At 39.0% G+C, this 27,432-nt stretch overlaps 1 protein-coding gene across 2 annotated transcripts in view; it reads left to right on the top strand.

The window, feature by feature from the left end:
* Window positions 1–27,432, top strand: part of CLYBL (citramalyl-CoA lyase) — a 496,984-nt gene that overhangs the window by 463,719 nt on the left and 5,833 nt on the right. For both annotated transcript variants that reach the window (XM_089684538.1, XM_089684539.1), the window contains one exon: window positions 2,995–3,119. In XM_089684538.1, the coding sequence (XP_089540664.1) occupies window positions 2,995–3,119 (125 nt within the window). The remainder of the gene's footprint in view (window positions 1–2,994; window positions 3,120–27,432) is intronic.

The following is a 27,432-nucleotide window of genomic DNA, read 5'->3' on the forward strand; positions in this document are numbered from 1 at the left end:
ATTACTATGGGGGATGAATTACTATATGGGGGATGAATTACTATGGGGGATGAATTACTATGGGGGATGAATTACTCTATGGGGGATGAATTACTATATGGGGGATGAATTACTATGGGGGATGAATTACTATATGGGGGATGTATTTTCAGTTTTAAAAATGTGGCTCTCAAAATACATTTCAATCGTGGTTTTGGCGAGATTTGGCTCAGTTGAAAAAAAAGGTTGCCCACCACTGCTCTAGCCTATGCTTTCTATTGAGCTGTAAGCTAAAACTAGCTTTATAATCCCAGACCAGAAGAAACCGGGTTAACTAAAATAAGAGGAACTGCATATAAACCCGATTGCAATAAACAGATTCACCTATTAATATACTGGAAAGTGACCACTACACACATACAGTAGCTATCTGGCAATGTGCATGTGAGATAATAACAATAGGACAGAAACTTGTCTATCACTAAGATTCAAATCAAGACATTATGGGCAGCTGCAGTTAAACGGCCAGAACACAGGAACAATTTCTTAATAGTCTCTGCTTCTGATCTGAGTGAATATATAGTATTGCAGTAATGTAGTAATGTCAGCTACTCTCTCTCTCGACTTCTTCCTTCTGGGTTTTTTTTTAAGCCATCCCCCCAGAGACAGAAAGTGTTAATACATAATTTTACATAACACTGTGATATTAGCAGCTAACAGTAGAGGGCAGCAGATCCCTACACCCCTATGAAAGTATTATGGCTAAACACCTGTTTATTATGATTAAACATAGTTTTGCAGTATGGCTGTCACCACTGGATGCACAGGAATTCAAGCAAGGCTATCTTTAAATTGCAACATATATAGAAAGAAAATCTCTGAGTTTGATGTTATATTTACTAAAAGTAAATTAAAAATAAATTCAAGTAAATTAAGCTTGTGAGACATGGGTTTACATCTCCAAGTGCTGTATGATATATGCCAAACCATGTCTAACGCATAAGGATGAAGAACATAGCTAGAGAATTGGTGTGTTGTGCTGATAAGAGGAGCAGAACTTCTCCCTATTGTGCCGTACCGCATACCCTTAACTCAGGTGGTCTGCCACAGCTGTTTAGTTAACGTTGAAGTTAAACGTTTAGTTAACGTTAAAGTTGATGTAGTGTAAAGCCAACAATAGGAAGCACAGCATACTGCCATCTGTGAGCTCAGTTCTGATAACAACTGGTCAAGGTGCATTAGAAATAATGGGCACAGTTGTACCTAACACTGAGAAAGTTTAATCCTCTTATACAAATGTATAATGCTGTTTGAATCCAACTTTACTATTAATTTGTCATGATTATCCTTGAAAAAATCCTACCTTGCTGTAAATAAAAACAGAAGTGAGAAATCATTCATGTTTTATTTACAAGATCCCATTAAACAATGCAGCTACTTAGCACAGCACATTTTAGACATTATGTACAGAGTGATGCTGAGCCACATACAAGCACACCTTGCTTTGTTACAGCTAAAGACCCTTATACAAAGAGTTAGAATTATGCCTTGTAATCCTGTTGTAGCTGACAAATTGACCTAGAACAATATATCGAGTGGTGTTGGATACCTGAGCAGACAATAAAGTCTTTAAATTTGAACAGATTATAGAGCTTCAGTGAAGTGTCACATTTCACCTAGTTTCTGTACATGTTAGATTTTCTGAATGGAGATTTACATGAAAATTGCCTACAATAAAAAAAAATATATATATAATTTTTGGAATTATAGATGTAGTTCAAACCCAGAGATATTCTATTGCACATTCCTGCTGTTAGTAGTATATTTATTTTAACAGGAAATGAAAACAAAATTTTTCATTAGCTTTTATTATTTTCAGTCTATATTCTAGACCATTTTTGTAAAACAAATATTAAACACATTCTTGCAAATTGCTGGATCTCCTGCAGACACAAGGCTGCATGCAAAATGTATTTTTAAATAATGGATTAAATGATTATCAAAGTCAGCATTAATACTTGATGCTTTCAAGGACTTAAAATTACCTCTTGCGACCAAATGAAAATCTCTTCGTTTAAAGACGGATTATGATAAATTAAAAAGACATAAACAGCACAGGCAATGTGTCAATGTTTGTCCTCTGTAGTATCAGTGCATGCAGATGCGTTATTTTTTTATTCTCGGTTACAATACAGCTAATCATGTTTAGTGTTCACTAGCTGGCAGAAACCTTTTTGTATTATGAAAATACGTTTTAAACATAAGCTTCCATTGTTTAAAATAGTTTGGGTTTATTTACAATTATTAAGCCTTTGCATTGCATTTACATCACAATATACTGTACAATGTTAATATGTGGGGGCACAGTTTGGTCTTTCATACAATGACTGTATATGTTTAAAACCTTTAGTCAAAATAAAAAGAGAACCCTCATAAAGTATTAATATATGTGCTTCACCTTCAACATTTACTGTAGCATTTATACGGAAATTGTAACTGTTGTTCATGGGATCTTTGGTGGGAATGGTAAAAAAGGAGACCGGTATCATTTAACTATATATTGTGTTTTCATGACTTTGTATCTTTCTTATTGAAAGTACATAATGTTTTTTTTCCTTACAGGCTTCACATTTAACCTGTTTAATAGCACAGTGTCCCTCTGCTTCTAACAGAGTTTATTCCAGCCGCAGCCCCTTTTTTGCTAGCTAGACAATAAACCAAAAAAATGGGGCTCCTTTTTTTGTTTGCTTTAAAACAGAACTGATTATTTGTATTCTTTTAAAGCGCACTGAATTGAGTCAAGGCTGCATTTATCCTTCCATGCCTCCTGAGCACAAGGAAAGGATTCATGCTGCTTTGGAGTGCCAGGGATAAAAAAAGAACGCTATTACAGTAATTATTTGTTATTATTTAATGTCTAGTCCGGGAGGCATTCTCCATCTTTGAATGTTTGACACATTTTGCGTGAACATCTGTTGTTGATTCATGTTTCTGGTGTTATTAATCTTCTTGTAGGTAAGCAGGTGATTCACCCAAGCCAGATTCCTATTGTCCAGGAGCAGTTTACTCCGAGTGCTGACAAAATAAAATGGGCCCAGGAATTGATTTCTGCTTTCGAAGAGCACCAAAGATTAGGAAAGGTAAAAAAAAAAATAGTCCAGTGTCTCACCATCTTTACTTACTACATGTGATTTGTATAAGTGATAAAGTTTTGTTTTTTGTTTTAGTACGTACCATAGTTTTTTGGGTTTTTTTTTTGGGCTAGCTTTATGTGTTAATAGAAAACCCCCCAATGTCTCCCATCTTTTGACATTTTTTAACCTTAGCTAACTTTGGTTTAGCAGTTTCTTTGATACTTATCATTTCTCCTTTCCACATCCTTTTTCCATTTTTTCTATTTTCTGGTTTGGAAACTTTCCACATATCCATAGTAAACACAAAGAGTAGATTTCTATTTAAGGCTTACTTGTCGAGCAGGAGGCATGTGCGGTTCCTAACCAAAATTAGCCGTGTATTCAACTTGTAAAATTCTAATCAAGTCAGATTGAAGTCAGATTGAAGAAAAGAACATTTGAGATGGTTAGCAGTATTAATCCTGTGTTATGCCAGGTCAGGATTTGATGGCCGTATAATTCTTTTTAATTGTAATGATTAAGAAATAACTCTGTGTGGAATATCAGTTTGGAAGTCAAAGATTTGGATATATACAAGGAAGCAAATTAACACTGGAAAATGGTTGTTGCTAATTTACTGCATCATTGAGCCTCACGTTTTCTGCACTGTGGGTTTCTGCTATGTAAATATTGCAGTAGTGAAGCACAATCTGTCGCCACTTTGTGCCAGTAACACTTAAATTAGGAGTCGCCTGAAGGAAGGTTTTATGCCAGTTTTAGCATTGTCTACTAATTATCTCTTAGTTTATTTGAAATAATCCCGTTTGCTACCCTCTACAAAACAAGAAAAATGCCATATTTTTTTTTAAATGCACTATGGACATCATAGTGTACCTTACCTCATACCTTAAATCGTTAAACAGAAATTGCTCAGAATTGTGTATCATCATGCTGTGTATAGTAATTAGTTGCATATGGGGTCTGATTTGCAAAGAGTACACTCAAAAGACTGTCTAGTTGTCCCAGATAACAATCCTGTTTTTCACAAAGCTTAAGTGCACTTTTTTATTTTACAATTTTCTATCATTTCAAAAGAATCACAATTTAGTCTACATGTGTAATTTCCTCTTGCACAATACATCAACTCTTTGCATGCACAGTAGTGGGTTGCTATAAAAATAAGAATACACTGCAGAATTCACTCCAGCTAGGCTGCCTGCGCATTGGCATAAGATTCGAATACAACGTCAATCACTGCAGCATATAGAACCCAAATAAAGCAAAAGGAGAGATGCCGCATGGGGGACACACTTGAGGACAAAAGGTTAAGAGTTAGGAGTTGCATGGCTATTAAGATGTTCTGTATACTAAAATTGTACATGATCATGTAAAGCTATTGGGTATACTGGGAAACTGTCTTCTATTTAGGTAGAGCCTCACTGTTCAAAAACTAAGCAGCCTAGCCACAAAAAATACTGTCAGCTTGCTGCTTACATATCGGTGTCTGGTATTTACTTCAGAACCTAATGCTAATCACATTTTGGATTTTTGGATTACATTGCTTTTATACAACACTGGAATAAAACAGGCCCTGTAAAAAGCTAATTGTTCCATCAACCAATCATTGCTCCAATAAAGTTCCATAGACTGTTTTTTATGTTTCGTTTTGTTTTTTTGTTAGTCATGCATTATCTGAACAAAGATTAAAATAATGTGTGCATAATTCAAAAATAAACAAGTATAAAAATATGTACCAAATCTATCGATTCTAACAAAAAAATAAAGTATAACATATATTTACTTCCTACTTTTATTAAAAAAAAAAAACACTGTGAACATGTTAACTCTTGATACTCTGCAGAGGTAAACAATGACATTTTTAGATCAACCTGTAGGCATCTGTCTGCCTGATATCATAATATGCAATCTGAATTGAAGGTAGAAAGAGTATCAAAACACTTGCCTTAAAAATAGCTTGAACAATTCCCAGGGCTGCTAAAAAAAAATATGTTCAATTAGATTATACCTTATAGAAGGAAATCTATTCTGACAGACCGGTCTGTTTCTATTGTAGGTTTATCATGTTTAAATAGAATCTCAGTAGTCCAAGGAAATATTTGAATAGTTATATATTTAGTTAGGTTGAGAAAAGACACATGTCCATTAAGTTCAAATAACAGCAAAAGAAATATTAATAAAAAACTGCATCCTTATTTATAGCAATACGCTTAGCCATCACCAGAAAATGGAAGTATGAACACCCTCCTAATATACAAGAAACGATTGTTATTTTAAACCATCGCTGCCAACTTGAACATGCCTTTGCCAGGGCACATTTACAACTACCTAAATTTCTAAGCAATTGGAGTTCTTAGATACAAGACCCTAAAAGCCCCAATAACCTATCTTAATATATATAATTATAGATAAACTATACCTCCCCACAAGATATCAAGGACAGTGATGCATGCCTCTTGGACCGTTAGGCCACATAATGATAACCTTCCTATTCCTTCACTACTAATTATCTTACTACTCCTTTATTACATATATCCACACTTAATACGATACATCTTGAATTCATATACAACTAATGATATATTGTACTTTCTTTCAGAATCATCATTGTGACAATTTATGTTTTTCTTTTTCTCTCTGATGACTGTATTGCTGTTTAAACTGCACTTTTTATTTTTCTTGTTACACCTGGACCATCGGACCACCAAAATTTCACTAAAAATTAAGTTTAAAAAAAAAACCTGCATCCTCAAGGCCTTAAAACTGCAGATGATCAAAGAGAAAACATGGGCCAAACAGTTCTATCATGAAAGAAACACATTCTATCATGATTTACTGAGGCAATCACATACTCCTTGGATCAACAATTTATGGCGTTATTTCTTATAAATATTAATAGCAGTTTTATTTTGTGCTATTAGAAAGACCTCCATTCTTTTAAAAGCAAGCTACCAAGCTTGCCAGAACTATCTAAGTCTTTTCAACAATGTTACAGCTGTTACTGTAAAGAAGCCTTTCTATTTGCAGAGATTAAAACTCTTTTGCTCCAGGTGAAGTGAGCATCCCCTTGTCATTTTAAATTACTGTAAATTAAAACAGTGTTTACTGCAGCAATATTTAAACAATTGTGCATTCACATTTTTTTACTATCTGCCAAGCTTAAAGCAGAAGTATAGCCAAAGCTTTTTGTTTTTCTTCTCTTGTGGGTCATAGGAGTCCTTACTTGTGCTCTCCTGTGACCCAGATTTAGCTGACAGCCATTGTTGGCTGACATCTCATAGCTGCTTCAGGAGTCTAAGCCAGCTGCTACCCCTCCCCTTTCCAGCCCAGTGCTCCAGTGAGCATTGGAAGGGAAGAGAGCGGGGACTAATAGTCACCTCTCTCTGCTCAGAACAGACTGAGAACTGAGTGATCAGGGGTCACATGATCGCTCATTTCTCAGGCTTAGAGCTGGTGGGGGACAGTTGTACCATCAGACTGATGCTTCAGCAGTGAGGTGAGTGTAGCTGTCTGTTTTTTTTTAATTCCCACGCTTCACATTTAAATCATCTTTAGAACATTCATATATGTTCATACATGTTTAAAGTAAATCTGTACTGAATGAATCATGTAACCTACCATTACTGACCTTCTTCCAAAAAAGCCAGTTGCCTGACTGTCTCTTGTTTTAGTACTTTCAGAGTCATTAACCTGGAACAAACAGGCAGCAATAAGGGTAGGCTGCTTATTTCGCTTACTACATGTTAACTCTTTTATGCTTTTATGACTCTTTTTTTTTTTTCCTTTAGGTTTAAATGCCCAAAGCCAGTGTAGCAGCATCAGTGGGTGTTAGTCAACTTGACAATAACTCTATGACTATGTTTGCAGTTTTTCATTAGTACTAATATATTCTTAGACAATTAAAAAAATTAAAAGGGGCTTTAGGAACCTCCATATATCACTAAAGTAGATTGATTTCTAGCAACCAAAACTCCATTATAAAGAAGATGAGTACAGCATAATTATTTGTACAGTTGTAGCAGGGCTTTGCTTCCTCATGTCATAATCTCAAGCAAGTAGAACACTGAGCAGCACAGAAGTGACATCACCAAATCTACTGAGACTAGCATTCAGAGACAGCAGTGCCTTGGATCTCATATTGCAGATATAAAATTGTACCTAGCAATCTTCTTGTGCCAGAAAGTGCACTGCTATTTTTCAGAAAGACTTCAAGACAATAGGTAGATTTTTCAGAGAACTGCTTAGAACAATTAGCATTTCTAAATATATAACAGAACTTAGAAAAGTTTTACTTCACAGTTCAGGTCCACTATGCGTGCTTATTAGATCATAACCGTTATATTGAAATAAGTGTGGGAAGCCCTGTTAATGACATGTGGAATTAATATAGCTTAGAGATTGTTTTGTAAAGATGGATGGATTGTGCAGTAGTCCAAACTTTGTGAATTTGATGGTTATCATTGGTAGATTTCAGGCATTTTTAAATAAATGTCCTTTAAGACTGGCATGATGAGTCTCAATAAATATTTTGTTGTCAAATTGCTCAAGAGAATAAAACGTTATACACGGGACAATTTACAATGATCAAATGTTGACAGTGGATCACTGATTGAAATGCTGAGTAAACACTCCACTTATTAAACTCGGTTAGCCAGTATCCACCGTCTGCAGTAGGCAAAAATATCGCTCACAGCACCTCTTCATCTACTGACATATAGGGATTGATTTACAAAAAGCAGATAGGCTTTTCAATTTGCAAGGGAATATTCCCCTAGCTTAGTGAATTTGGTGTAAATACTTTGCAATGGATCACAAGCAAAGAAAAAAACTGTATTTTTGCAAATTATTGGCTGATGGAAGTCAACAGAACTTCACTCACACCTCACTCTCTAAGCTAAGGAAAGCTTCCTTTGCAAAGTGAAGGGTTTTTTGTCTTTAGTAAATCAACCCCACAATATGGAGCTAGACCAAAGCTATTGTTTTTGCCACTGATTTCTTGCCGTTATGGAATTGTGTCACTGGAATGGCATATTCCAGTGTTGATGCCTAAAGTGTATCTAAACCCAAGAACAAAAATTGATAAAATTCCAGCTTGCCAGTCCTTAGATGTGGTAGCTCCATGAACAGATGGTCAGCAACAAGTAGCAACTGACTTTTGAACACCCCACATTTAAGAAGAGGCCTTAAATTTGGAGTGTTCAAAGCAAACTCCCCCATCCATCCATGTCTACATGCTTTATTTTGCTGAGAAATCATTTTGAAAAACACCCCCCAGCATTTCTGGTCATGGTCATCTTGAGTAAGGGCAGATAATTCATGTAACATTTACATCCTGTAAAGTGACTGGGTCCTTTTTCTTTTCATATATTTTCATATTCTGTGTGAAACAGGGTTCGGATGATCTCTTCAAGCATCCCTTTTTTTGCCTCAGTGCAAATAAATACTATACTTATTGTTATCTGCTGTTCTGTTTTGTGGTATTGGAACTCTATATGCACTACTTTCCTTGTTCACAGTCTCTGTAGTAACCCTTTGAAGGCATGCTTTAGAATTTACTGCACCACCGGCTGTATTGTTGTTAACATTGGGGGGTTTCTTGGATTTACTTGTATGTGCTGCAAACATTCAATAAATGTTTGCGATTAAAAAAAAAGATTAATGGTTAGGTTACAATGTATGTATAGGCAAAACTTTTTTTTTTTAGTTTTGGAAATAGTGTGTGGAAGGATTAGACCCTTTGCCATATTTGGGCTTTACATACAGTACATTTTATGTTACCAGTTAAGCTGAAGTATTGGGCATTAGGTTTACGGTTTAACCAGAGTTCCACCCAAAAGTTGAAGCTCCACTTATCTGCCCCCCCTCCGCTGCTACATTTGGCACCCTTTGAGGGAGAGGGGGGGGGACAGGTACCTGGTTTTGACAGTTACCCACTTCCACTTCCGGATCAGTTAACCGTGGCAAAATGAGCCTGATGTTCAGCCCCTCCTGCAGCCCTCTAAGAAACTCAACAGGTCCCAGAGGACTATATATAAGGATGATTGGTGCAGCGCTTAAAATATAAATACTAAAAGATAGTGCTATTAAATCACAAACCAACAAAATATTGATATAATCACTAATGTGACTAGTGAAAAGTGATAATAATCCAAAAATAGGTGACAAACAATAGTGAAAGGGTCACCTTGGTGCCCTACTACAGTGAAATAACTGAATATAAAATCAATACAAAAACGTGTTGGTGTCCTTTTTCATCTCATAAATCTTCAAAGCAAATACTCTTTAGTCCATAAATCACAAATAAGTGTTTATCAAAAACATGCAACTTGTATTATGTGGTAAATTCATGCAAGTGCCAGCACACACTTTATCCACTCCAGCTGCAGTGCCTCCTCACCTCCTTTATGTGACCTCAAAGGGCCAAATAAGCATTCAGGATCATTCTGGATCCTTCACATCACCGGCTTGTAGCTCTCCTTTTCCACTATATCTCCGGAAAGCCTAGGATCACCTATGGTCTCCTGGTAATGTTCCTCCTCCAATACCTCCTCCTGGACCCTCTGTATAGGTACTCTGTGGGGTATATTACTCACAATCCCAGTGAGTAATAAAAGAGATCCTCCATAGTGCAGTATTTTAAACAATGCAGTCTTTTATTTAGAAACAAAAGAAGTACACTCACATGTCAAATGCAGTCCCTTCCTCCTGCTGTATGTGGGTATGCTGCATCCATGTGGTACTTCCTGGGTGTAATGGGTGTACTAAGATGGCGTCCTACAGCGGAAGTGCGTCACTCGCCCTGGAAGCTACCTACGCGTTACGTCACGTGGTCTCGTGACTTCCTCTGGGTTTGACCTGCTGCACCATTCATCCTTATGTTTATTTATTGATTGGTTATCACATTTCGGTGTTGGCTGCTAGTGATTAGGGCTTACTTCCATATCAGCGCAGGAGGATTTCCTGTTTATTTTGTAAGGTCCCAGAGGACTGCGGCCCATTCACAGAGCACAGTGCACTTCGTGCATGCACAGTAGGAAACTGGCTGTAAAGCTGCAAGGCTTCACTGCCGGTTTCCCTTAGTCAGGATGGTGGTGCCAGTACCCGACAGAATCGGCTCAGGGTGAGGACACCACTGGATGCCTGGACAGGTAAGTGCCCTAATATTAAAAGTCAACAGTATTTGTAGCTGCCGATGTTTAATTTTTTTTTGGGGGGGTAGGCGGGGGCCAGAACTCTGCTTTATGGGGCCATTTTGGAGTTTAGGTTAAGTGTTGGGTGTGGGTTAAGTTTGCATTAATTGTTAAGGATATTAATATACAAGGGACTTTTCGTGGGGCCTAACAGGTAAAAAATCTGGTTGTATGCCAACAGCATCTGCTAATGTATTTATTCAGTGACTTCTAGCATAGGGTAAATTGAATTTTATGTCCATGTTTTAAACACTGTATAAAACATTGGGATTGATTTATTAAAGGAATACAGACTGTTCACTTAGCAAAGTGAATGTTCATTATGGGAAATTACAGGGGTTGGATAAAATTATGGAAATCATTATCTAATATGGTGTTTGGCATCCAAGGTGGCCTGAAATCTCCTGGGAATTGACAGACACAAGTCTTGGATGGTAGATAATGGAATCTGATACCGCTCTTCATGCAAAAATAATTCCAGTTCTTGCAGAGATAACAGAAGCGGAAAACGAGCCCAAACCTTGTTCTCCAAAATTGGCCATAGTGGGTCTATGATACTGAGGCCTGGCGACTACGGCACCCAGGGAAGGTGCGAGACTTGTTCTGCATGCTCGTCAAACCACAATTTGACAACACCAGCTGTGTGAATTGGAGCATTATCATCTTGGTAAATGACGCTGTCTTCGGGAAACAATGTCTGCACCATGGGGTGCACACAGTCAGCCAAAATTTGTGCATAGTCGCTGGCAGTGACTCTACCTTTCAAGGTGATGATGGGGCCTGCAGAATACCAAGATATGACTGCCCAAACCATGATTGTGCTACCACCATGCTTTACCATTGGCACAAGACAGTCCTGGTCGTAAGTGGAAGCAAAAGAATATTACATCACTACCGCTTTCACACCTGCAAATCATGTAGTGGTTCCATATTTTTGTCCAACTCCTGTAAGGTTCACCATGAAAAGTGTATGTTTACTTTGCTCATTAATATCATTTTGACTGATGGAGAGAAGGTTGCAATATCGCTGAGGCTTTTCCTGCTGCAGAATAGTTTCCCTCAAATACTGATTAAGAACAAAGATGCCACAAATGATAAAGCAGTGTAAAATCCCACCAGCAGCAAAACAGTTTAATGAGCCAGATGAGGCTGAAATTTTAGAGACAAAGGACAGATGTTTTCATCAAGAATTAAGAGACTGCAGATAATAAGGCAGGCCATAGACAGGCCATCCTGCTGATCTGGCCGAGATTCAAACCATCTATAGCCGGCCTAAAGCAGTGTAAAATGTCAAGTGGAGGACAGTTGTGATCAAGGAAAATGGGCCTAACTGGTAAATACCTAACTTTATGTTTTTATGGGAATAGGGGGGTGTGGTAAATGTGAGTGAAAGAATATCAGGTGATTTAGGTGCACACTGTTTTTTCTCTGGGATTTTTTTTTTCAAAGGTATGCTGTGAACAAAAGGCAACTCCATGAACAGATGGTCAGTAACAAGTAAGCATTGTATTTTGAAGACCCCAAACATAATGAGATACCTTACGTATAGAGTGTTCAGTCTCCAGATAACCGAGTAATTCTGCCATTACCTTACTTATTGTCCCAGGGTAACATCCGTATTGAGCAGCGTTGTCACCCTAGGTTCAATCTAAAATAAAAAACAGCCTATTTATCAACCTAAAATAAAAAATAAACACAACATACACCTCAAAAAATGGAAATTCCAGAATGCCAGCTCCCTCCAAAATTAAAGTTAAACTTTGCGGATGGCACTGTGCCTCCCTCACTGTAAAGGTCGAAACCAGTGCAGTGTATAAAAATAATTTAAATAGGTTCATACTAACCAATGTTCTGAAAAATGATCCGTGGTGGATTGCTTTTCAGAGCATGGCTAAGCAGCAACTGTCAGGCATTTGGGAGGTGATCCTGCTACCTCCTGAATGTCTTTTCTTTTTTTTTTTCTTTTGTTTTGGGGGGGGGGCACTGGGGGTTGGGTTTTTTCCAGATTATGATGGCTCTAATTTGCCACAACCGTGAACCAAGCAATTTCAGCCTTTTAAATAAGTATTGCATGTCATAACATTTTTTTTGTCTCTATTTCTGGTGAACTTTCCACTTTCCCAGCCATATTGGACTTTCTTAAGGGCCCATTCACACCTTTCCAGTGCAGTGCCTTGCTGTACCAAGCACACTGTGTGCAATACCATAATGCATTTTAAAGCAAATTAATGCACATCACATAATGCACATAGCAGGGTGCAATCCCAATCATTTTCAATGGAACCTCAGTGCACTAATGCAGCTCCAATACACATGTGCTGCCATGCACCACAACATGTGGTAACACAATGCACCTAGAGACCAAGGTTTGAATGGGTCCCAAAGGTTAATTGTACCTGAAGTGACCGAAACACATGTATATAAAAGTGAACATGCCCTAAAACTGAAGGTATTGGTATATTTTCATCTGAGCTCAAAGTAGGGCATGTCAGTTGCAGGCAGATATGTACCAGTCATCATAATCCTGCACTTAGAATAAAGCTATCCATGCTGTTTGAAGAAGACTTTGTTCCTTTAAAATAAAAAGAAAACTTAGCATACACATGAATAATGCATTATTATCTTAGAATCTTATCTATAATATGCTGCAATTGTTTAAATTTAGTATGTCTTTTTTTTAGTTCTTTTGCTACAATCTGTGTTACCCCTTGATGACAATGCATCCCTTACCTTTCAGTCTTAGATAATATGTATACCTTCTGTGACTCTTCTTCAATTGCTCTGTAGAATTGTTCAGAAATTACATTTTTCTCTTTGTCTGAATGTTCTGCATTTTAAAGTAGTTTTCCATTGGCATGATGATAAGGTATCTAATCTAGACTGCTCAGAATGTATCTGGGTCACTGTGTGATTCTATTCTGGCTAAATTTTAAAGCGAAGATTTTTTTCTAGCCAAAATATATATTAGCTACTGTGCACACCTGCGTTCTCTCAGTAGGATGTTTGTCTCTTGCTTGAAGGGAATTGGGGAGAAAAGGTTTTATAGCACAGGATGCTGTTTTTATTTTGTTCCTGATAATTTGACTTGATTCACTTTAATTTTTGGTTTTCTTTAAATGTATTGAGGAAAGAAACAAAGCAGTAAAGCTGCCACTACACTATATATATGTTCGCTGGCATTTTTTGCAAACAGAAGAACATGAATTTTTACTTTCAAAACATTTTTTTTTTAAACTTACGGAGATGTTTGTAGAAAATTGTAAATAACATCTTTTGACGAGATGGTGTTTTAGAACAAGGGTGTCAAACTCAGCATTATGGTTGTATTCAAAGGGCTGGTTGTACTTGTAAGACTATATAAATGTTTTTACTCTTTATCATATTAAATAATTATTTATTATTTATTTATTTTAGGTACTTGTATAGCGTTGTCAATTTACGCAGCGCTTTACATATATATATTGTACATTCACGTCAGTCCCTAACCCTCAAGGGGCGTACATTCTAAAGCCTCTAACTTACATTCATACATACACATACAAGGGCCAATTTAGACAGGATCCAATTAACCTACCAGCATGACTTTGGAGTGTGGGAGGAAACCAGACTACCCAGAGGAAACCCACACAGGCACAGGGAGAACATGCAAACTCCAGGCAGGTGGTGCCATGGTTGGATGCATCTGCATTTGATATTACTGGTTTAAGTAATAAATTAAGACTGTAACTGTGAAGGGCAAATTCAGACCAGCATGGAGCCCACTCACACTCCTGTAGCAGATGAGGCAAGTCTGAAAAGGAGGGTCGCACACCACTGGTATCATCCACAAGGAACTTTATTGGAGATTGCTCAGACAGAACATGACAGCCAGGGGTAGCTCCAGAAAATTTTTTTTGGGGGGTACTAAGTATGTGCTGGGAGTATAAGTAGGGCCATGATTTAATGGCCATGGCCAAAAGTGGGTGCGGCCATATGTGGGCGTGTCTGAAAAGTGGATGTTTCTTCACAGTCTATCCCCTTTGTATAGACAAAATAGGGCCTTGAGACACACAGAATTGATTGTTGGAGTAAAACAAGCCCAAATGCAACCAACAATTAAAATGAAAAACCCCAGCAAGTGTCTGGGTCAGCAATAACATTCGGTATAGCATAATAACTGAACCACAAGCATGGCACATTAATGAACCACAAGCATGGCATTAATGAACCACAAGCACGGCACAATAATGAAGCACAAACATGGCACAATAATGAACTGCAAGCATAACACAATATTGAACCGCAAGCATGGCGCAATAATGAACCACGAGCATAGCACAATAATAAACCTCCAATGTTGCGCAATAATTGACCCCTTAGCATGGCACAACAATTAATAATGCACATTCCTGGGGCTTATTACTGCGCTGTGCTGGGATTTAACTACCAGAACTACACAATAATTAACCCCCAACATTGTATAATATTAACCTCCAGGATTATAGCAGTGTGCCCCTTTCATTGTGAAACATACGACAGAGCATATAGAGTGAAGGGGTCAGCACTATGTAGCATATAAAGTGTGGGAGTCAGGACTAAGTAAAACAATAGTCAGTGTTCCCCCTCTACAGTTGTGGTCAATACGTACAGTGGGGGGGGGGGGCAATGAGCAGCCTACAGTAGGGACAGTGAGTAGCATACAGTGGGGGGGGAGCATTGAGCAATATACTGTGGAGGCCAGTGAGCATGCAGTACAATTCATACAGTGGGGGGCAATGAGTAGCATACAGTGGGGGGGAAAGTGAGTAGCATACTGTGGGGGGAGCAGTATACAGTGCAGAGCAAAAGTAACCCCTTAGAGTGCCCAGAGCAAGAGTGAGCCCTTAGATCAGTGCCCACATAGACCAGGTTTCCCCTTTAGAGTGCCAAGATTAGTAGTGACCCCTTAGAGTGCACAGGGCAAGAGTGACCTTTTAGAATGCCCAGAGCAGCAGTGAGCCCTTAGAATGCCCAGAGCAGGAGTGACCCCTTAGAGTGCCCAGAGCAGGTAGGAGAGTGCCCCCTTGGAGATCCAAACCAGGCATGCCCCTAGATTAGTGCCTGCCATGCCACCACCATAGATGAGGACTGGAGAACACCTATCCCCGTCCCAGCTCAGCAGCTCCATAAGGAACAGGCACTGCCTGAACAGTGCCTGGTGTGGCGAGGAGCGGGGGCAGCCTGTTAACAGTAAGACATTCCATATCCTTCCTGCATAGATGAGGACTAGAGTCACTGTTCCTCCCTCCCCCCCCCCCCCCTCCGCCCGTCCCATCCCGTCTCAGCAGGCAGCTCCATAATAAGGGAACAGGGCAAGGCAGATGGTTTTGTGGTGGTGAGGGGGGCAGGCACAGCCAACTTGGATTTCCAGAAGAAGTAATCATTCCTCCTCAGGGTCTGGAACAGGGAAAAAACCCTCTTGTCCTGTGCCTGCAGCAGCTCTATAAAAGGAAACAAAGGGAGAGGGGCAGATGAGGCTTGCATAGAAGGAGAGTTAGAGAGCATAATTACCTTCCTCCACAGGCTGGGCAGCGAGCCTCTCCCTCCTTCCTTTCTTTAGCACAACTGGCACATAAAGCACCCCCAAGTACCCACTTCATGCCGCCCCTGGGTTCTGTCAGGGTATTCTGTCTGAGCAGTCTCCAGTAAAGTGTATTTGTGGATGATAAAAGCGATGTGCGACTCTTCTTTTCAAATAGTAAAACATTTTATTATTTTCAGAATAATTATAAGCAGATGTCCAGAGCACCTCATCCCCCCACCCTTACATCAGAAGTCAAGAGTCTCCCACCCTCCCTCATATTAGAGTGCACCCCCCTTACCTTGTGCTGCTGCTGGGACGTAGCTGGTGGTGGAGCAGGGAAGCAGAAAGTGCAAGGTCTGGAAAAGAACCAGAGGAGGGCTAGAGTCAGGTGCTGGAGTCTGAGACAATGGGAGGCAGAGATGAGGGGGTACTGTGGCTGCACTGGGAGACGCAGGATCCATCAAAGAAGTTCTGTCTTCCTCTCTGCTGCTGACTGCTGAGACAAGGTAGGGGTGGAGATAAGGGGTGTGCTGCAACTGCAGGAGAGGTGTGAGGGTCAGATTTGGCCCACGGGCCACGTGTTTGACACATTTTTAAAAAATAATTCACATAAAACTCTAATTTAAGGCTGTAGGATCTCTTAGATTAGAGCCAGATAGAGTGAATATAACATTTTCTTGGTGTCCTCTTTTTGATCCCTGTGTTGACAAAATGTTCTTATGGAGGAAGTGATGGCTCAGTATCTCCCGTCTCCACTGAAATAATTTATTCTAAGTCAGAAGAGTAAAGTCGTAGTATTGACAGATCATTGTATATTGTTCACTCAGTATACTATTTAGTCAATTTGACGCAGTTCATAACTTGTTTTCTTGTAGACAAGTTTAGAATGTTGACTTAACTGCGAACATACCGAAAGTTCGACCGAGAACTTCGAACAGGGACAGTTTACCGAGCGGTATCTTACTGCATCTGATTATGCGGTAAGATACCACTCAGCTAATAAAATACTGCTTGAGTTATATTATTAAGTCACACAGTATTTTAGTAGTGAAACTTTCTTTATTGTTGAATGTCAAAAGAATTGTCAGCATTGCCTGACAATTAAAAATGTTTTTTAAAAACGGCTACGTCAAAAGTTTTTTTTTTTTAACGGTGTGGGGGGTCCCTCCCAAAATCCATACCAGACCCTTATCTTAGCATGCAGAATGGCGGGTCAGGAAAGGGGGGGACAAGCAAGCACCCTCCCCTCCTGAACCATACCAGGCTCCATGCCCTCAACATGGGGGGGGTGCTCCCTCCTCCGCCAAAGCACCTTGTTCCCATATTGATGGGAACAAGGGCCTGTTCTCCACAACTCTGGCCGGTGGTTGTGGGGTTCTGCGTGAGGGGGTTCTTATCAGAATCTGAAAGCCCGGTCATTCGTTCTTATTAGAATGTGAAAGGCCCCTTTAAATAGGGGGACCCAGATCCTGCCCCCTGTGATCCCGCCTCCCCCGTGATCCCGCCTCCCCCATGAATGAGTATGCAGTACTGCTAACCATTCACAAAAAAAAGTGTTGTAAAAAATGAAAGGAGACAGTCTTTCACAAGTCCTTTATCAGAAACAAAAATTTAAAAAATTTAACCCGAAGTAGATCTAATGTCAATCACGATGCCAGCTGCCACCTCCGACCCAAAAAAGGAAAAAAAAATGCTCTGCCCCCAAAGCTGGCTCCTTCCTTTCCGACAGCTGCTCCGAAATGATAGTTCTGATATACTGTGATGATGTCACAAGGGAGCAGGGTTACCCCTTCCCCATTGTGACATCATCATGCACTGTGATTGGCCAAACATTGCACCTGACCTGTGGTCAGGTGCATTGCTTTGGCCAATCACACTGCACTGTCAGGTTGCCGTGTATTACACTGTTCAACAAATTTTTATTTTTTGCCAGTTTTGGAAACAAAAGGATCCATTTCTTAATGAATTTCACATTCTGAGTTCAAATATAACAATGAAATTTGTCAATTGGCTCTAGTTTTTCTGTAAACGGAAAGTTTTCTACTATAGGCGTAATGACTACATAATGCACAATAATTATATAGATAGACGTCTTTCCACAAATATAAAGCAAGTGATATTGACTACATAACAAAGCCTAAATGGCATAATATATTGCATAGGATTACCAAGAAAAATTATAGCCATAAGCTAAGTTGAATCATTTTAATACTTAGGATTCTCACTAGTTTTGTCTTCAGTTTGTGTCGGTTTTGCTTCTCTTGGCTTTTCTCTTGTATTCGAGGAATTCGAGGAATTGTATTCGAGGATGACTACACGCTTCAGGTTCTTCCTCACTAGACTCAACCACGAAGGATTCTGGTGCTTTAGGAATTGGTAGCCCCTCTCCATGAGGAACTGGACGTATTGCCGATGGAATATTTGGATATTGCACAGATAACTTTTTCTTCTTATTTAGCCCTTTTGTTGGAGGCACCATACAAAAGTAACAATTACTAACATGATCTGTTGGCTCTCTCCAAATCATTGGCACAGCGAAAGGCATAGATGCCTTTTTTCCATTCAACCATTGCTCCAGTGCCGTCCCACAAGAATTGCAGCATATATGTGGTGCCCAGCTCTTGTCCTGGTCTCCTATCTTGCAGCCAAAATACAAGTTGTATCATCATTCCTGTTATCCTCCTTTTTTGTGAGATAAAAGTTATTTCACCGCAGATATAGCAGAAATTATCTGCTTTATTCACACAAGTTCGAGGCATTACTGAGTAGCCTATATAAGCATAAAACGAAATGTAAAGACGCTGTCGAACTACAATCAGCTACAGATACTGCAGCTTTTATGCAGTGAAGTGATGCAATTAAAGGCTAATATTGCATCATCTCAGTATACATGCAATTTTCTATTGGTCACCAGTATCAATTGCGCAATATGCAGCTGAAGATGCATCATAATTTTGAATGGCTTACGTCATTAGATGGGTGAATATATCATGGAAACTAGAGCCAATCAACATTTTTTAGGGTCATTTTCATTTTCAGCACCCCAAAATTATGTAAGATTAGCTAATTTTATGCCCAAAACTTTTTACCTGTTGAACAGTGTTATCAGCCCACCAAACGCCCTTACTGTTCGTGTGTTCAGCTCGAACATGAAGCTTATCTCTAGTATTCAACAATCCTTTGGTATGGGGTTTCTTTTTAAGCAAGATTTCATTACATTTTGCTTTGAAAATTAGACATCAGAGAACCTATGTTGGTGAGATTTATTGGGTGAGATGTAAGCTTTGTAAAGGAAAAACATTTATATGCATAGAACTAAATGTATGGTTTTCTAAAAATATTTGTATTTTTGCAATAAGAAATCTGTAGTTGGTTAAGGCAAATCCTGTAGCCATTTGGTGATAACTACTGTATAGTATATGTTAAATAGCTGTTTCTGTCAGAAATTATTAATATTTGAAGGCCACTTTTGTTGGATTGATGTGGTTTGACACTATTGTGTCTATGATTAAAAACTGGATTTTTAAAAAAATTTTGACAAGGAAATTTAAAGTGGTCCTAATGGTTTTTTACACTTGGACAGGATGGACAGCAGGGGTGGCATATGCAGGAACCGATCCTCTTCATTTTCCTCTTGCAACCTCTGAAAGCCAGCTTCTCCTCCTCTCCCTCCCATAGGCATTCAGTGGCTGCAGGTGGAAAATGTTAATTATGTTATTCAAAATAAAAAATTAGAAATTCGGAACCATTTCATTTAATTGTGGCCGTGACCGGTTACCAAATCACTTGAGTGGCTCTCACTCTTCAAAAGGTTGAGCACCCCTGATTTAGAAGCACTCTTGGTTAACCTCTTATGTCAAAAAATACATTCTTAAAGACGAACTCTTGATCTATGATGTTAAAGGAGGCCTTAATGATCTCAAAAGTAAAGATGTTTTGCTAGTAAAAAATTCCTTGTTTGTAGTAACTACAGAAGCCCATTGCCAGGGACCTTTTAAATAATCACGTACGGATAATTCCCCACTGCTGATGACCATGTAGTTTTGATATTGTAACTTTGGTTTTATTTCAAACTGTTGTGTGTTTGGATTTTTAGTCAATTATTCCTCAAGCTTGTCATGCTTTGCTAGCACTGCTATTAGCACAGTTCAAACTATGGTGAATCAACAAGCTGTAGTTTCAGTATGGGACTGAAGTACAAGGAGTGCAAAGGAACAACTGTTCTTGGATCCGGGAAGTCAGGGGAGATAGCTTCTGTTTCCTTCTATTTAAAATGTGTTTGCGTACATTATATTCTGTGTGGGATAAAGCAGAAATTCGCTTTCCTTTTTATTTTTTTTTATTAGTTATCTTTAGTAGGCTTATAAAAATGTTTTTGATATGTAGGACCCTCGTTTAAATTATACCACATAACCCTGTAGGTTTTAGTTACATCTCTGGCTCCAAACACTATGACAATCTGGTTCTCAAAAGCAAGAGTATTGTATTAAGATTAAGGTATGCATCTCACATTATAATGAGCATTAAATCTTGAGACTCATACAGGATACACATTTAACAAAGCTTCTGTTTTTCATACAGACATTGCTGCAGAACATCAAATCACCTCCCTCCCTTTTGTTTGTAATATGCTGATCAGAGAAACCCTGATTGTAATGTAGGAAAGTCATTGTGAAACACCCTTACTGCAGGCTGATTATTTAATATCTCTCACATCTGCAATAATATGAAAAGTCTTTTAAAGCCACCTATCAGATTTAAACCTGTATTAGAAGATTAAGCGGAACTAGTCCAGGCTTTAGTAACTTTCTCACAGAAACCTCAGATTAAAACGGAACCTGTAAGAATACACTATGCTGCTGGCATTTCTTTCCTGTCTTTTAAAAGTGCAGGCTAAAGTCTAGTCATCACAATAATGGTTTCACTATGCACTGGGTCATTGAATCGCTAGGTAGTGAAGCAAGGATCAGGATGATGTGTCTGAAGCTGAAGAAACAGATCAGAAATAACATCTCCCATTTCTATCCCCACAGGTAACCTAAGTAAACATTCTCAATAGGCTCACTGATTGGTTTAACATGCTACCTAGATTTTTTTTTTAATGTGAATAAAATAATAAATAATTCATCAAGCTGCAGTAACATTAAATTGCTTTGAGCCTATGGTTTAAGTGTATCAATTTTAAACTGTTGTTTTATATGACTTATTTGTATATACAATCTTTGTTTTACAAATAAATATTTATTACATGACATTGGATTCCCAAAATACCATGGGTCAGCTAAAGAGAGAGATTCTGCCTGCTTTTCAGTTGCCTATGTATGATTAAATTCTTGAAGTGAACTGCATGATAAGAATTGGCACTGTTCCTATCACTCATTCGAGTTCTGTGAAGCATTCAGCTGAAATATCTGATTATGTGAAAAAGAGACTGGATAGAAGACCAAATATTTTTAACATGTAATATTTTATATTTCCGTACAGGGCTTTTTTTCCTCAGAGAATCGGTGCAGAAACTTCCCCTTCTTAGTTACCCCTTTTCTGCACCCCTTACCCACCTCCGAGCACTCTCCCTTGATTCCACCCTGTACCCACCTACTAGCACCGCTTTTAGAGAATGCTTGTGGTGCTAAGTAATGTGCATGGCATTTGTTAATGATAACAAGAAAAGCAGTAAATTAGATCCCCTGCAGTCAGCAACAAAGGACCCCCAGCAATAATAGATCCCCCCAGCAACAATATATTTCTGAGCAACAAAAGACTCCCACAGTAACAATAGAACCCCTGCAAAATATATCCCCCACACAATAGGCCCTCCCTCAGCAACAATGGACCCCCCCTCAACAAAATACCACCCCAGCAAAAGTAGATCCTCCACAGCAACAATAGACTCCCAACAGCCAGCATCAATAAATCCTCTAACAGCAAGCAACAATACACCCCTCCCTCAATAGCAGATCCCTGCCAGCAACAATTGATCACCCCAGCAAGACAACCCCACCCCAACAACAATATATCCCCCACCAGCAACAATATACCATCACAGAAACAATAGACCCCCCCATGCAAAAATAGGTTCCCACCAATGATAATAGACCCACCAGCAGCCAGCATAAATAGACCCTCCAGCACATCCCAGCACCCCTTGCCATTACATACATTCAGTGCTGGAGGTGCTGGAACTGCGTTGCACTGCGTTCCTGCTGAAAAAATACCCTGGGTTTGTGTATATATTGCTGCCCACTAGTTGGAGTTACACAATTTAAGATTAGCTATTGTGTGATAATACAATCTAGTTTAATAATAACAAGGCTATGGAGGGTATGAAGGCATAGAAACAGAAATCATTTTCTATATTTTTTGGGCCTTATTCGTTAATCTTTTCAGTCGTTTTAATTCCACCATGCTTTTATTAAAATTCTTGCCAGTCAATGGGGACAAAATTTTTAGACCCTATGGTGTACAGACCCCCAAAGATTCTGATTGTTAAAAAGATTCCTTCTGCTTTACTTTGTTTTGTATTAGATTGTTTTGTGTTTAAGCCTTCTACAGCTCTTTCATTAGATACTAGTTATATTCATTCCTATTACTAGCAGTACAGTAGAGTATATCCTGGTCTCTACCTATGGAGTTTCTGGCTGTATTTACAGTTAGGCAATGCATTGTACAATTATCCTTGGCACTGAATTCCAGGGAGAGGTATACAGTACATCCCGTACCTCATGTCGTCTGTATTATGAAAGCCCTGTACTTGAGCCAGCTTGAAATTAGTGGTTGTCCTTGACTACAACTACAAAATGTTTTTAACCTAAAAACTGAATTGTAACATACATAGAATCATTGTAGATGCTTTGTACATGTATGTATTTTCTTACATTTTTCTATCAACCAACTGACAAGCTGCTTTTAGATATATTTAGCAGAGAATCCACTTTGAAAATGAATAAAATCAGTTTCCATGTAATAATAGATATGGGGTATACCTTCTTCTTTGACAAGCACAATTAAGAAGATTTTAGATTGCTTAAAGCCTGTTCACTAACTGGCTTGCTGTATTAGGGAAGAGAAAAAAGCAAAAAGACAGATCAAAGACGGTTATCGCAAGAAAACATATGCTCCCCCACATCTTCATCCTAAAATCTGATCACCAGGCTGAATGCTGGTTTACAAGGAACTTTCAGGGCATGAATATTCGATCTTATACAGTCTCTCTGAATCAAGATGGATAGTTGTTAGAATGCTGTAAAAGCATTACAATAATGCAGTGTCTTAATGGTGTTACAAACAACGTAGTCCAGAGTTTGTTGTCAGCACCGTTGAACATTTTTTTTTTTTTTTTTTTCAATGTCATGGTAAACAGTTACTGTTTAAACTCTTAATATTTATCTATCTTGACAAGATACTGGTAAAATGTTGCTTAGCTTGATATGTGTATGTCTTGTGTAAATTATATGCAATGCGCTTTTTAAAAATAACTCTATATAGGAATTTGAAGTTGGTGTTTTTGTACCTACAATCTCGCCTTTACGGCAGAATTCCAGCCTCACACATTTCTGTCTTTCTGGTGCTTGGTGGAAAACTATGCTGCTCTTGAATGTCATCCTTCTCCTCTCTGTGTGCATCTGAATATTCTTTGACATGAATTGCAGCAGGCACACTTACTGTCTCTTTCACAAGACCCACTGACTGTCCCTGGGCTTCAGGGGGTGCTATTCACTGCTGTGGTGTCCTATGTGGAGCACACAACTTCAGTAGAGCCAGTTTCATCTAGATGAGAAAGAGTTGCTGTGGAATCCACACTTTGTACACACTGAATCCTAGGACTCCAGAACTGCAGCTAACAGTGTAATGTAAATAGCTTTATTGCCCCCTTTTTGAAAACAGTTATTTCTCTTAGTGTGTAGAACTGAGAAGGGTGATTTGCTGTGTAGGTGATAATACGTGGAATGTGTGGAAACACATGCAGCACACAGCATCCAGTTATATCATATCTGTCTTACAATGGTTACATTTAGGCAAAGCTGTGTCATCCACTTTTGAGTGGGCACTTCTGCAGTGATGTGCTAGCTCCACCGACTCCTTCCACAGTCTAGTGCAAAGCAAGATAAAAAGAGAAAACCTGGTCATGTGACCCCTTTTTTCTCTCTTTACGGTAGAAAAGCTCAGGTAGGTATAAAAATTAAAGTAGAAAGCTGCACAACATGCAGGGAATGGGGATTATAAAAATATAGACTGCTGCAAGCTGCTTTAATGGCATCAATGTTATTATCAAAAACATTGGGTCCCAATACATACTCCATCAAATCCATGCTTTCAATACGCTGCACTGATGGTGGCCAAAAAGCTGGAAATAGCTGTAGGCAGTTTGAAATAAATGGCTATACAATATTTGCAATATTCGCTTGTGGTTCTGGATGTGCATCTAGCTGATGGGGCATAAAGCAATGATTTGCATGGCTCTGCCCATTACCCTTCATTGAGGAGTAATATCTTCTCTTCTACACACTGGGGGAGATTCACTAAAACTGGAGCACTCAGAATCTGGTGTAGCTGTACATGGTAGCCAATCAGCTTCTAACATCAGCTTGTTCAATTAAGCTTTGGAAACAAAACCTGGAAACTGATTTCAATGGCTGATTTTTCTGGCTTCCAGATTTTGCAGTCTCCAGTTTTAGTTAATAACCCCCACTGAATTGGTTGGAGGGCTTTTTTTTATTTTTAGTTCCTTCTCGCCACAACCTGTATGGTTATACTTCCACTATTTTTGCATAAACTGTATGTAAATTGGTGAGTTATTCAGATTTCCCATGGCTGTATGAGTCAGAGGAGGGGAACACAGCCTTTTTTTCTCTAACTCTTGCAGCTCCATGAAGTTTCAGTTAGACATAGACGGACGTAGTCAGAAACTGAAAGGTAACTGTGGGACATCCTCAGTAGACTCCCCAGCTAGCTATTTACATTATGTATCATTAAGGGCTTGTTCACACCATGCTGCAGAGAAGTCACTTTTTCTGCACGCGTTCTGCAAGGCTACAACAAAATCAATTGTTCTCTATGTGCCCTGTTCACACCACAGCACTAGTATCACATTCAAATTTTTTTCTGCGAAGGAATCAACAACATGTATAAAACTCATTGGAGCAAGCATGAAAACTGATGTAAACTGGTATCTCTGCAAGTTAAATCTGCAGATCAGTTTCCATCAGTTTTTCTGCACGTATGGTGTGAACAAGGCCTAAATCACTCTACATTCATATTTTCATTGTAAAGTAAAAGAGAAAAAATTTAAAAAGATTAGTCTATAAACTTTAAACATTACTGGGATGTAAACAAGCTTGTGGCTGCTCATGGCTGCCTTCAGGAAAAGAGAATAGAATGTAGAGGAGAATAATCCATTAATAAATGTCTCATGTGATTAATGAACCTGGAAACCCTCAGCTCTGAGTACTTCCAAGTTCAGAGCTATCTGATCCTGGCCAGTAAGACTGGGAAAAAAGATGATCAAGCACAGTAAGTTCTCAGTCTTGTTGGGAGGAGTGCAAAGGAGGCATCAGGAGTCCAAAAGACAAAAGCCACCATAAAGAGTACCTCTCACTTCATTTAGGGTATTGCATAGTGGCTTGAAAAATTTCAAAAAGTGTTTTAAAAATGTAATTATATTAAAATAAATGAAAAAACCTTTATGAAAACAAAATCAGAATGCGCTTAAATTATAAAATTCATATATCGTGCACAAAAGTCCAAACACCATAAATTTAAATAATCAAAAAAGTCCCCAGTGAACAAATTCTTATTCATGCAAAATCCAACGAATTTCTTCTTAAAGAACACCGTGTATTAATCCACCACCAGATGAATGGAATGAACTCACCAGAGCTAGATGCTGATCAAATTATAAATCAGCACAAGCGTATTTGCTCTGGGAGCGATGAAAGAATCCAAGGAAGCAACCCTCTGTAAATTGAAATCCAGACACCAGAAGCAATACTCTGCAGCCACTCTGCGGTATGGCCAGGACCCCTTATAAGTCGATCATCCTCCACATAAATGGTAATATCACTCCAAAATAAAGGAAAGGCATGATGGTGCAGTAAATAAAAACTGTGTATATTTATTAAAACTCCATTGTACTCACAAAACAAGTGTCCACCTGACACTGGTATAACAAGCGGTAAAGATATAAGGAATCGTATAGTGGACGAACTCCGTTCACTGCGGACACCTCGCCGACAGCTGCAGGGAACGTCCTGACGTCATCCAATTAAGCTCCGCCCTACGCGTTTCGTCACTCCGACGTCCTCACGGAGCGGCAGTGAGGACGTCGGAGTGACGAAACGCGTAGGGCGGAGCTTAATTGGATGACATCAGGACGTTCCCTGCAGCTGTCGGCGAGGTGTCCGCAGTGAACGGAGTTCGTCCACTATACGATTCCTTATATCTTTACCGCTTGTTATACCAGTGTCAGGTGGACACTTGTTTTGTGAGTACAATGGAGTTTTAATAAATATACACAGTTTTTATTTACTGCACCATCATGCCTTTCCTTTATTTTGGAGTGATATTACCATTTATGTGGAGGATGATCGACTTATAAGGGGTCCTGGCCATACCGCAGAGTGGCTGCAGAGTATTGCTTCTGGTGTCTGGATTTCAATTTACAGAGGGTTGCTTCCTTGGATTCTTTCATCGCTCCCAGAGCAAATACGCTTGTGCTGATTTATAATTTGATCAGCATCTAGCTCTGGTGAGTTCATTCCATTCAACTGGTGGTGGATTAATACACGGTGTTCTTTAAGAAGAAATTCGTTGGATTTTGCATGAATAAGAATTTGTTCACTGGGGACTTTTTTGATTATTTAAATTTATGGTGTTTGGACTTTTGTGCACGATATATGAATTTTATAATTTAAGCGCATTCTGATTTTGTTTTTTTACTTTTCACCAATTTTTTTTGGGTTAGAGGTTTGCTGCTTTATAGGAGTAATTATTGTTGATTGGCGCTTTCTTTTATATTTTTGTAAAAAACCTTTATGGCTCATCAATTTAGCATTACCCATAAATAATAGCCCTAGAATTATTTCTTTTATTTTAGTTTTTTAAGAGTCACCTGGAAAACATTGGGTTTTGGAGTTTTTTGCCATTTCTAGTCAACAAGCAGTTTTAATTCTTAACATATTTGTTATCTATTAACTCATTAACTTAACGTGGTTCTAAATGCATAAAAAGGTTTTTTTAACCTCTTCACGCCAGCGGAACGCAAATGTGCGGCCTCCCGGCGTCTGGGCCTAGACGCGAGCAGCCGCGCATTTGCGTTCTATTAAAAAAGAACATATGTGCTGGGAGCGCGTGCCCTGCGCGCTCCCAGCACACGTCCCGTACTCACGGATAGGTCCCGATCTCCTCTTTCGATTGGGACCTTTCCCGATCATGTGACCGCCATGACATGACCCTAAACCCCGCCCTGCCTCCCGACTTCTGAAACCCTTAAAGGGCCGGGAGGCGCCGACGTGAAGATTATTAACTTCATGAATCTATATTACCCCAACCCCCCAAACTCTAAATACTTACCTGGCACTACTCTTGATTCAGT

Source organism: Staurois parvus, unplaced genomic scaffold, assembly GCF_062004578.1.
Source record: "Staurois parvus isolate SC_StPar_1 unplaced genomic scaffold, SC_StPar_1.0 ptg000349l, whole genome shotgun sequence".
Taxonomy (NCBI): Eukaryota; Metazoa; Chordata; class Amphibia; order Anura; family Ranidae; genus Staurois; species Staurois parvus.